General features: G+C 41.1%; 1 protein-coding gene across 1 annotated transcript; it reads right to left on the reverse strand.

The window, feature by feature from the left end:
* Nucleotides 1-2,222: 2,222 nt before the first annotated feature.
* On the reverse strand, nucleotides 2,223-7,862 carry LOC134649747 (uncharacterized). The gene has a single exon (XM_063504578.1). The coding sequence runs from the start codon at nucleotides 7,860-7,862 to the stop codon at nucleotides 2,223-2,225; it is 5,640 nt and encodes a 1,879-aa protein (XP_063360648.1).
* Nucleotides 7,863-13,203: the final 5,341 nt, after the last annotated feature.

Below are 13,203 nucleotides of genomic sequence, written 5' to 3' on the forward strand. Positions count from 1 at the left end.
ACATTCCTTTATTTTTAAAAAGAAACAAAACTGCATTCAAAGTATCTTTCTTTTTTTCTTCAATTTGGCTTGTCTAAAAAAATCTTGAGTACTAAATATTACATTTTATGGATATTTTGTACGACAGACGAGTTTAAGACCTAATGTTTCTTGGAGAAATGTTATCATTAACATTAACTGTATCGACTAGTAGAATAAAATTGCGAGTTTTAATTTTTTTGAATTTTTAGTCGTATCGAGTCCCGGGCGAGGCAAGCTAGTTTTAGAAAATCTATGAATGCAGTTTTGTTTCTTTTTAAAAATAAAGGAATGTGTCCTTTAAGTAAAATGAGCCAGCTTAAGGATTTAAGGTAGTTTCCCTCCAGGGCCCGACTTATCTTTCCACACTGTATAGTTTATATGTACAGCGTGTGGCCTGTAACACGGGCGAAAAGTTAAAACGTAGATTCTACTCCTCAAACTAGACAATGTTTGTTCAGCGACTTTTAAAAATAACTTGTGGTTTGGATTTTAAAACACTTTAAAGTTTATTCGAATCGAACAAGCAATATATTATGAAATTGATTATGCCTGTACGGTGACAAGACTGACAGGCAATGCCAATTAGACGAAATTTAAAGTACACTGAAAATATTATTTAGTTTGTTTGAAAAAGGGACAATCTTAAGACTACATAATTTCAAAAAGTTGTTGAACTAAAGTTTTATTGTTTGAGGAGTAGAATCTACGTTTTAATTATTCGCCCGTTTTACAGGCCACATGCTGAATAGATTACTTAAACAGACAGTTTAAACGTTCACACTCGCATATTTCCACATTTACCGATCTCCGTGTATCCATGAACTTTTTCATGTTTTCATGATATAGTTATTAGGGGTTTGTATTGTTTTCCAAAAAGTTTTAAGTCATAATGTATTGATTGTCCGCATTTTCGTTAGTCATAATTTATTAGGGTCAGAAACGAGTCACTTTTCAGGATTGCCATTAAACAAACCTAACCTAACCTAATCCATCTATAGGATAACCTTACGAAAACCCTGAAAAGTTAGCGGTTTCAGTTTTATGAGTAATGATAATAACACAAACAATACATTATGACTTAAAACTTTATGGGAAACAAAGGGACCCCAGTATTTAGACTGAGAGGACCGTATTAAATGGTAGAAAAGGCCTACGCCTTTGCCACGCCAGTCAAAGATTTAATGGGGTCGCTTTGGACGAATTTAATCCGGTGAATACCAAATTACCCGTCATCAAAGAATTTATACCCGAAAGTCACAAGCAGCTAAATTAGAGACAATCTTTTGAAGTAGGTACCTACGATAAAATATTACGCAAATTATTAAACTTAGAACCTCCGGAGCTGTGCGATGAATTCAACAGTACAAATTTCAAGGCTTTTTTTTAATTACCCTTTATATTTAAATACCTAATAGATATTGTACCTATTGCATTCCAGACAGAGTCGCTGTGTGTGTTTAGTGCTTAAAGGCAATATTTGTGTCTTTCTCAATCAAAACGTTACTTTGTCAATTATTAATAAGGTGCTACGTGCTACTGCTATAAAATAGAGGAGCTTTATATTCAAAACGTGATTTGTCACAAAATCAATAAAATTGAGTTAATGTTATCAGTCTATAGAGCATTAAAAATAGCACCACTATACATATAAAACGTTTCCTTACTGCATAAATCTTATTTTCCTATAGTATTATAATTTTGTATAGCGGAATCATATGCAAAAAGAGTTTTGTCCACAAGAATTTGCCATGCAAAAAGATTTGTCACTTTAGCTAATCGCTAGTCTATTTGGCCGCCGTTTGGTTTGATGTAAACTTTCTTGCGTCAAACCTATGGGGTTACGAACAAAATATGGTCCTTATAACGTTCGTGCATAAAAGGTCTTATCCAAAACATGATTTTGTCTATTTTTAAATCTCCTAAATCTAACTTAATTTGTATGGGTACTTATTCCGAATAATTTTAAAATAGTATTAGTCTACAATATACTTTTTAATTAACAGTACAAAGTTTCAATTATATCAATGTAATACGAAATAATAGTTTTATAGACGACTGTAAAATAATAGGCACTGGTTCGGAGAAAACAAAATGTATTCTGACAAATAAAAATAGACAAAAAAGTATCAAAACCATAAACATAATAAAAAAGGTAAATTTATACAAAAAGGTTGTGCTATCTTGCACATTCTCCCCTTTTTTTAAGTAGAGACAAGGACTTTCGCGAGCTTCTTTAGGGGTCGGCGTAAGATTCCAGCGGCGGTAGCAACATCCGCCACTCTAACGATCCCGTCTCTGCCGGGGTATACGGCGGTCACGCGACCCTTGGGCCACGAGCCTCTAGGAAGGTTGCAATCACAAATGATCACAACATCACCCACTGCAACATTAGGCGGTGACCCTCCTCCTACACGTGGTGACAAGCAGGGCAGGTATTCCTTGACCCAGCGCTGCCAGAAATGGTCAGCTAGCCTGACTGCTCTGCGCCACTGGTTTCGACTAAGAAGATCGGCATCGGTGAGGGTAGCGGGAAATGGGCGCCCAGATGGAGATGTAAGTGTAAAATGGGCCGGTGTTAGAGCCTCATCAGCGTCGGCATCGAGTGACACATGGGTTAGTGGTCTTGTATTCACTAGGGCTTCAGCCTCCGCCAAAAGTGTTCTTAAAACTTCGTCTGAAGGAGCCTGTTCTCTGAGGGTCACTTTTAAAGCCTCTTTAACACTGCGAACTAACCGCTCCCACGCTCCACCCATAAAAGGTGCTGCGGGAGGAATGAAACGCCAATTGATTGATTCGTTAGCAGCAAAATCTTCAACAGAGTCGCCGTAAAGAGCTCGTAACTCCCTGTTTGCCCCAACAAAGGCTGTTCCGTGGTCTGACCAGATCTCTTGTGGTGTCCCTCGACGAGAAATAAAACGGCGTAGACACATTATGGCCGCATCCGTCGATAAACTGTGTACCACTTCAAGATGTACGGCGCGGATGACGAGGCACGTAAATAGGGCAACGTAGCGCTTCTCCCTTCTTCGACCAACCGAAACAAGTATGGGTCCAAAGTAGTCCAGGCCGACGAAAGAGAATGGCCTTTGATGATGAGCCAAGCGAGACTCCGGTAGATCTCCCGTCGGTGGTTGAAACGTTCTGGCACGGTGAAGTTTGCAAAACTGGCAGTCATGGGCCACTACACGGACAGCATTTCTTAGGCCTAAAATCCAAAATCTTTGGTGGAGCTCGTTCAAAACCTTTTCTTTGTTAGCATGGCCAGCTTTTTGATGATATCTGGCTATTAGGAGACGTACTGCTGGATGTTTTCCGTCTAAAATCAGTGGTCGTTTAACTTCATCATGGACGCCTGTTGCTGCGACTATACGACTGCACATTCGAAGTTGATCTTTGTCATCTATGAAGGGGGACAGTTTGAAAAGGCGGCTGCTTCGTGGCAACGGGTCTCGGTTCTTTATCCGCAAAATATCCTCTTTGAAGGAATCCAGTTGGCTTTGCCGCAAAATATGGCACTCGGCTAGACGTAAATCAGTCGCGGTTATTCTTGGTGGGATATTAGGGGGATTAGAGGTACCAGGAGAGGATGTGCAAGTTGGGTGGAAGGTACATAAGAGTCCTTCAAGACGAGGAAGGTTGCAGTTTACGCCTCGTCTGCTCATACTACGCATTCGCAATAATGATATGAATTGATGCGCCTTTGCCGTTGCTCGCACCATTCTCAGCCATGAGCTGAATCGACTTGGATCCGCAGAGATTGGTGCGGGCAGATCAGTCTCGGTGATAAGATGAATGATGTTTTTATACTCTTCGCGGCCCAATCCGCTGACATCAATTTGCGGTTCAGCGGGCCAGTCCGAGGAAAGGAGAAAGGTAGGCCCAGAGATCCAGCGAGATTCTGGAGAGAGCACAAAACGTTTGGCACGTGTAGCATCATCGGCTACGTTTAGGTCGCTCGGTATCCAATGCCACTCGCTGATGTTGGTAAGCTCCAGTATCTCGCCAACTCTATGAGATACAAAGGGTTTAAGGGTGCGCGCATCACTACGAAGCCAACCCAGTGCAGTCATTGAGTCGCACCAGAAAACGCGTCTCATTGGCTTCAGTCGATGAGCTTCGCATATCGATGTGGCAAGGCGCGCGGCCATTAGAGCACCCTGAAGTTCTAAACGAGGAATAGAGACAGGTCTAATTGGAGACACGCGGACTTTACTGCAGATAAGGGAGAGCCTTACATCACCATTCACATATAGAAAGCGCCAATAGGCCACAGCAGCAAAGGCGGACTCACTAGCATCCGAAAACACATGTAATTCGCACTCTACTACCTCGAGACCGCTCAAGTTATAGCGGCGTGGTATCTGTAAACTGGAAGTGGAGATCAGGTCTTGAAACCATAACTTCCACGCGGCGCTGTCACGTTGAGAGAGCTCTTGGTCCCAGTTCAAACCCTTGCGCCAAGCGTCTTGAAACATAATACGACCACGAACGACGATTGGTGCAAGGATTCCAAGCGGATCATAAATTCTCATTACGTGCACTAGAACCTCTCGCTTTGTTAGCTTCTCTGGCAACACGGTATCATTCCTAATGCCAGTATTAAAACCAATCAGGTCGTTAGCGGGTTGCCAGATAAGACCTAGCGTGCGAACGGGCGTAGCCAGGCGACCTAATTCTACGTCAACATTAGTAGAGTGAGGCACCTCGAGCAAAGATTCTTTAGGTAACAACGAAAGCGCACTAGGATTATTCGACGTCCAGCCGCGCATCTCGAAACCAGCGTGAGCATGTACGGTGTAAATATCAGCTGCCAGCTTGGCAGCTTTGCCGACGTCGTCTAAGCTAGTGATGCAATCGTCCATGTAATGGTCGTCGATGATTACTCGAGCCGCGTCAGGGTAAGTTTCCTGCCATTCTAAAGCATTTTTGTTTTTTATGTGTATGGCTGTAAATGGGCTCGACGCGGCGCCGAAAATCATGGATGACATGCGATACGTTTTAATCAGATCACCAGGGGTATCTCGCCACAGAAATCTTTGCGCGTCTCTATCTTTTTCAATAATTTTGATCTGCGGAAACATTTCACGAATGTCAGCGTTTAAAGCGACGGCACCCTCACGAAAACGCATTAGAATACCTAACAAAGGTTGCAAAAGATCAGGGCCAGTCAATAACAAAGAGTTTAATGACACGCCGTAAGATTTCGCAGCTGCGTCGTGTACCGTTCGCAACTTATTGGGTTTATTTGGGTTAATCACGCCAAAATGAGGAAGGTACCAAACAGGACGTCCAGAAGCAGGGCTGGAAGAACATTGTTCAGCGTATTCTTTGGTTAACATGTCATGAATATTGCGACGATAACGTTCAGCATAGCGAGGATCTTTACTCATTTTCTTTTCTAAGCTGAGGAATCTGGACAGTGCTAACTTGTAACTATCAGGAATATCCAGATTATCAGCCTTCCATAGTAATCCTACTTCAAAACGGCCAACTGGCAGACGGTGAGCCGTGCTCTCTAGTACTTGTATGGCACGCTCATCGTCAGCATTGCGGGCCTCTTTTTTCGATATACCAATTGAATCGATCTTAAATTGCTCCCTAATAAGCTGTTCTAGAGTAAAACGATCGCTATCGGAGTCAGGCTTGCTTACTGTGATATGGTTGACAACGTCAACTCGTTTAGTCTTGCTGCAACCGCAACCAAACAAAACCCAGCCAAGAGCTGTTAAAATAGCTGCAGGTTGTGTCTTGGTTCCTTTGCGCACGTCTGTAGCAAATGACAAATGCCAATTGTCAAGTCCTATAATCAGCATGGGCTTTATGTCCCCGTAGCAAAATTGACCGGCTATGTCAGCTAAGTAAAGGTATTTGCGCACACTATCTTGATGCGCACACTGCCGCGCAGCATCTAAACCGTTAATCGATCTAGCCTTTGTAATAGAGTGAACTTCGGTTGAATGACGACCCTGTATATTAAAATTGACATACTGTACTTTAACGTCCTTGCTCAAGCCAAGTACGCAATCTACGTGAATTAGCCTATCGCAGGTCTTCACTCCAATTCGAGAAGAAATTTTGGAATCAATATACGTTCCTGAGGACCCATCGTCCAATAACGCGAATGTGTCAACGCTACCAGAGGGTCCGGACACGGTGACGGCAACTACTTTTAACAACGGCCGTACGGAAGGCAGTTCGGGCGATGAAGAGGTCGCATGCGTCAGAATATCGTGTTCCGAGTCGTCAGGCAGTGGAGCTGCAACGGACGCTTCGGGTAGGCTGGGGGCCGCGGGCGCGATCACGCCAGACGTCGATGGCACTTGCTCGTCGTCGTCGTCGGAGTCGTCGTCGGCGGCGCCGTCGTTGTCCTCCGCGTCGACGTGCGCAGTAACGACGCGTTCAAATTTAGACCCGTGCAACAACTTATGATGACGCAATTCGCAACCTTCTACGCTACATACTTTTTTCATACATGAAGTTTTGTTTTTATGGAAACCTTTTTTCAAACACCTATGACATATTTTATTCTTTTTGATAAATTGCCACCTATCATTTATTGACAGTTTGACGAACTTGTCACAATCAAATAAGTCATGGTTTTGTTTACATAATGAACAATTATTGCTAGAATCATTACTATTTAATGATGTTGAAATGCTATCAGACGAATGATTATTTTCAGCGATAATGTTAACTCTGTCCCTACCACCAATCGGCCGGGAAGTTAGAGCCGGTGTGTAGTCAACCGCGCCTCCAAATCGGCATTGCAGGTCGACTTCGTGCGAGAGGAAATCGGCAAACATTTCAATTTTTGAAGCGCTACCATTGCGCGAATGAGCATAATCCAACCACCGCGGACGCAGCAGCGCAGGCAGCTTGCTCCACAGTGCTTGGAACAGCTCAGGGGAGCGTAAATGGTCGGGCTTATTTAACATGCGGATTACCTCTACGCAGTTACGAATACGACTTGCGAAAATCACTAGGTCCTTACCGTCGTAGCTTACCTTAGGTAGGGCACGCACCGCCGTCACTTCATGCATGACGACAAGCTCGGGACGGCCGAAGCGCGCGTCGAGCGCGGCCACCACCGCGGCGGGGTCGCGGGCTGCTGCCAGCAGGCCCGCTACGGCCTCGCGCGCGGTCCCACGTAGGGCGCGCGATAACCTAGCTAAATTTTCAGTAGGCGAGAAACTATTTGCTTTATTTTCGTAAACTCTTTTTAAAGCTAACCAATCCAAATATGACTTGCCGTCGAAGGTCGGCAGCTCCGTCTTTGTTTGATTTACTTTGTTAATTAACTTATCGAGCGAATTTACTAAGCGAGTCACTCCTCCGTCTTCAGGGCGATTTTGCTCAGGAGAGTTTTCATATGCCGCGGCACTCGCGCCGTGCGGCTCTCTCGGTCCCAGTGGCTCGCGCTGGGCCGCAATATCGTCGGACCTGAAAGGTGGGTTGGCACTTAATAAATGTTGCTCAGTGGTATTAGGAATCGTATTATTTAACCATTCCTGTACGCTTGCACGACTGCGCGTGCCATGGCTTCCACGTCGGCTTGGGCCCGCCTCTATGGCGGCGAGACTGGCTTCCAGTTCGAGATCAGCAACTTTACGTTCGCGCTCAGCGGCCTGCTTTTCTATTTCAGCCACACGGCGCGCATGTTGCGCCCTCGCCTGCAGCTGGCGCGCGACAATGGTGGCAGAGGAGCGCGACGAGGCGCCGCTCGCCACGCGGGAAGGTGTCGGCCTCGGTTCGTGAAGGGCAGGGCCCGCGCCTTCCTGCGCGAGCGGAGCAATGTCCCTCCCGACGGCCTCACCGTCTCCCTTATGAACCGTCTCACTCATTGCACTTTTGGAGCGAGTTATCATTGAGATATCCGGTTGAAGAACCAATTTTATAGACGACTGTAAAATAATAGGCACTGGTTCGGAGAAAACAAAATGTATTCTGACAAATAAAAATAGACAAAAAAGTATCAAAACCATAAACATAATAAAAAAGGTAAATTTATACAAAAAGGTTGTGCTATCTTGCACAAATAGTTTGTTTCCATTTATCTCAGTTTGACATTACTTTGACAAATCACGTTTTGAATATAAAGCTCCTTAAATATTCAAGTAGAAATCTATCTTATTAGCAACCGATTGAACCGATGTGGCCACATTTTAGGCTAAAAATGTGACATTTGTATAAAAGTTTCCGTACTACCTTTGAAGAAGAAAATGAATGAAATTAGACACACCTGTTTCACTGACGAGCTTATTGCAGCTACAAATTCGTTTTTACTAGAATTGAGGACCATCCTAGTGTGTCCCACAGATCCGTAATAAATAAACGTAATTAACGATCTCATTACACTGGCTCGCGTAAAAAACGCTGGTGGCCTAGCGGTAAGAGCGTGCGACTTGCAATCCGGAGGTCGCGGGTTCAAACCCCGGCTCGTACCAATGAGTTTTTCAGAACTTATGTACGAAATATCATTTGATATTTACCAGTCGCTTTTCGGTGAAGAAAAACATCGTGAGGAAACCGGACTAATCCCAATACGGGCCTAGTTTACCCTCTGAGTTGGAAGGTCAGATGGCAGCCGCTTTCGTAAAAAGTAGTGCCCACGCCAATTACTGGGATTAGTTGCGGACCCCAGGCTCCCATGAGCCGTGGCCAAATTCCGGGACAACGCGAGGAAGATGATGATTACACTGGCTTGCGTGAAGCGATTCGCTTGATCAACAATAGAAATAGCAGTCCAAATGTTTTGTCAACTTAGGCCATTACTACAAGGCTTTTGTTTATTCACAACGAGGACCACGAGCAATATAGCACTGACCTCTGATTACACATAATTGCTACCGGCTTTAAGGTTAAGTTACACTAAAGTATCTTTGAGCTAAAGTGTTTTCTGATTTAGATATCCAAACATTTCTGACCTATACTTAACCAGTACGGCTACCATCAGTTTGTCACTGACATAAACGCCGTCGAGAACGTAATTTACTTTCTATACATCTCGCTCGTACTCGCATATTAGTGCAAACGAGATGTATAGAAAGTAAATTACGTTCTCGACGGCGTTTATGTCAGTGACAAACTGATGGTAGCCGTACAGATTCTACTCGTAGTTCTGGGACTATGCCATTTCATAACGGATATTATTTTTGTTAAGATCGTGTTTTTATGGAGAAGGTTGGGTTGCTTCTTAGAAGCTAAGAATTCTATATTTTCTAGCTATATTTACTATTTTAAGATTATTACATTTTATTCGTGGTTTTATGCCGCGATTGGCCATCGCATTACGTGTAATGTACCTATCATTCTAAGAAATATAATCATGATACGAAGAGTCAGTGGCCAAGTGGACATAATAGTTTTAGAATTAGGTTCTTGTGTAATTCGCAGGAAGGTAGGTATTATGTATAGTCGCCATCAGATATATCGGAGCAACCAAGGTTCTCACAAATATCTGAACACGCCTATTGTCAAGGAGTTAAAGTGCGTGTTCAGATATTATTGAGCACATCGGCCGCTCTGATATATCTGATGACGACTGTACAATGCCAGTCGTGGTATCCTTGGAAGAAGTTTTTGTATAGGAGTGGGTGGACAAACTATTTTAGCTGATAAATGTAATGTTTAAATGTATAATTAATTTTTACATGTTTACAAAATAAAACATCTCAAAATGTTTTTTTTTTCATATTATTTAACCTGATACATGATTTGGCTATTACCGCATTTACTTTTAAGGCCTATTTCATTCCTTACGGGTAAGGTCTTCCTTACAGGACAACGGAAAATTAAAATGAGAAAGTAAAATAAATACATTACGGTCACAGAAGACTTAGTAACGTAAAAAGTTCCTATATACATATATACCTATTCAATATATTAAATAATAATAAAATAATATTTTGAGCCTATATACGTCCCACTGCTGGGCACAGGCCTCCTCTCATGCGCGAAAGGGCTTGGGCTATAGTCCCCACGCTCCATGCATGTGCGTGGGCATGTGAAGTCCCCATTCAATTCAATTCAATTTATTCGGCTAATATTCAGGCTTCAGAGTATTTTTAGCACGGTAAGACTAAAGTGAGCCATGGAGTCGTTGCTAACATACAAATGAAGGTCATGCTCATAGGTACTCATCCTCATTAATTTAATTCATAGAATAAATAATAACTAGTATAGTTCTATATCGCAACAATATAGTATGTAGGTACTCTAAGCATTTAAATAAAATATTGGAGCGATGAGACTCCAATAAAAGTAATATTTATTATATTTTTATGATGTAAAATTTAATTATTTATATGTAAACAGTATTACATATAAGTAGTCAGAATATTTTAAAGCGATCCGGACGTATGTAAACAGTATTACATATAAGTAGTCAGAATATTTTAAAGCGATCCGGACGAACTTAATCAATGAGGATGAGTATGAGAGTATGAGTATGACTTTTATTTTAATGTTAACAACAACTCTCTTACCGTGCTAAAAATACTCCGAAGTCTGCTAATATTGTTTTTATTTATCTTATGGCACGTGTTTCGACTTAGAAAGTCACTGCAAACAACCAAAGGTTCTTGTAACATAAAAATTCAACTTTTTTAATTTCAACGTCTTGGGGACTTGATACTTTTGCGAGTAGAATATTAGAATCCTTACTAAACAAGAAAATATGATGTCATGTCATTTTTACAGGTAAGTCGTCATTATTGTACTTATAAGTAAATAATTATTTTAATTGCTCAAATAAAAATACATTTTACATAAGTACCTACATGTAAAATAAAATTATAACTAGGTAACAACAGGCGGTCTTAATGGTCTTATCGATAAAAATCTCTTCCTAAGGTTGTCTACCTTTGAGTTTGAGTTTTACTTTATCAATTTACTCTGCTAAGTTCGGACTCAACCAATTCTCTAGCTTCTATGAAGGATCTCAGTAATCTTACATTAAAGGGTTGCCATATACGATTCGGATGTGTAGACAATTAGACATGCGTTAATTGGAATTGTGCACCTATATATGGTTATTGTGGGAAAATTAGTGCAATTCAATTGCAAAGCTTACTCCCATATTTTCACGTTAATTATGTAATGATAACAGTTGTAAATATCACGATGCTAAAATACAATTCAATCAATAAAAGGTTTCATACACATAATAAAGGCTTATTATTATACATAGGGTTAGTTGTTGATCAATGAAACACTAAAAGTTCAAGCCTTCCTATCTCTGGTGTTTTTAAACTTATGAGTGTGATATTTCGTACGAAGATAAACAATTTATTTGGCTATCATATGGCTTTCTTGGTTTCTACTTATTTTTAACAGTTTCTGTATTTTGTTTCATTGAGTTTTGTTTCATTGTGTACTTGTGCATGTTTTCAATGAAACACTCTAATTTTTACAGTGAAACAGATGTAATATATATAGTCTACCATGAAACATCCTTAATAAACATTGAAACGTTGTAATAAATAAGTTACATTAATACATACATCCTTTCAATCAATTAATGAGAAAGGAAAGGAGAAAATAGTGGTAGGCTGAAATTTGTTATTTAAAAGGTTTCCGAAATATGGAATCGTTATAAGATTGCTGAAATATCTAAAAGCGAAAGGCTTATTTCATTGTACGCACACCTAAGTTTCATTGTGAATCGAAAATCTGGTCGGCACTTACGGCATGCTGCGAGAAAGGCGCCTTTTATGTCCACGGAGCATGATTGCCAACTAGGTGGACGCGGGAGGGTTTTAAGCATCTCCATGCTTGATATCATACACTTTCTTGCAACATAGTGTTTATAAACGACTGTTTCAATGTTAGACATGTGACCTTAACCTTGCCATCAATGAAACATTCAACATATAAACTATCCTATCTCAGCCATTTCTAAAGTTAAGTATCTTATATTTTGTCATATGATAGACAAATTATTATCAATTTTCATGATATTTTAGTTTCACAAAATTCGCACATAGACTTTAATTAATTAAAAAAATAATGAGTTCGTTTCATTGTGTACTGATACTGGTGTTCAGTGAACATCATGTTTCATTGTTAACTACATAAAAATGTTTCATTGTGAGACTAGGGGGTGTTTTTTGAAACAATTAAAAAAAACTGCACCAAAGAGTGAACGAAATTTAAAAATATTTAGCTCCAAAGTAACTTTAATACACATAGAACACAACAAAAAATTAAATAACGCCAAACTAGACTCTATATCTTGGTAAAAAATTGCGAAACATAAATGAAAAATATTACTTTTGTCGCACGAATTCACAATAACGCTCGTAGCAACGTGCTCCTTCTCCGAGGCGCGCTCGCGTATTGGGGAGGTGCTGGGGGTCCCTGAGCCTGCCCTTGCTTGACAGATGGCACTAGCTGATAACACCTAGTTTCCGAGATATTTTTATTTTTTTATTTTATTTATTCAAACATATTACACAGTATTACAGTGAGACACTAAGGCACTGTGGAATGTATACAATATGATTATTACTTATTCTAAAACGTTAACATAAAGTTGTGTTATACAATAACAATAATCTTAAAGACTAACTGAAGACGGACGATCATCCATCGCCTCACATAACCTCTTACATTCGTCACATACCATCTTCCAACTACTGGCAAAAACATCGCAGTCAGGTGTTGACTTGAGAAGTGCGTTTAGGTACTGTAAGGCGCGAACTAATGGTGAGTTCCTATACGCCACAGTGCGCGCTTTAGGAACTGCCAGTAAGTCGCGATTACGTGGCCTAAAATGAGTTTTGGATTGAAACAGAGGGGGCACAAGAAGGCGTACCAGTTGCGAGACCAGCTGTGGACAGTCTGAATCCCCACGTATTATTCGGCACGCCCCGGTCACGAGAGCATAATTACGCCTCACTTCCAGGGAGTTAAAGCCCAGGGTACCAAGCAGAAATTTAGTCGGGTAAAGGAAGGGAAAGTACCCATAGGTTTTTTTGTATAAGAATCGCAAAAATGCCTTTTGGATTTTTTCTAGAAGCAGGGCATAAGTGACCTCGTGAGGGTTCCACACTACAGACCACATATCGCAAAGTTTCACTGTGTACGATTGTTTCAATGTTCGACAAGTGACCCTACCCATACAGCGTGTATTTTTGATACGAGCACATTATTCTAAGGGCAATTAGTAAAATAGGCCCAAAA

Source organism: Cydia amplana, chromosome 7 (assembly GCF_948474715.1).
Source record: "Cydia amplana chromosome 7, ilCydAmpl1.1, whole genome shotgun sequence".
Lineage (NCBI taxonomy): Eukaryota > Metazoa > Arthropoda > Insecta > Lepidoptera > Tortricidae > Cydia > Cydia amplana.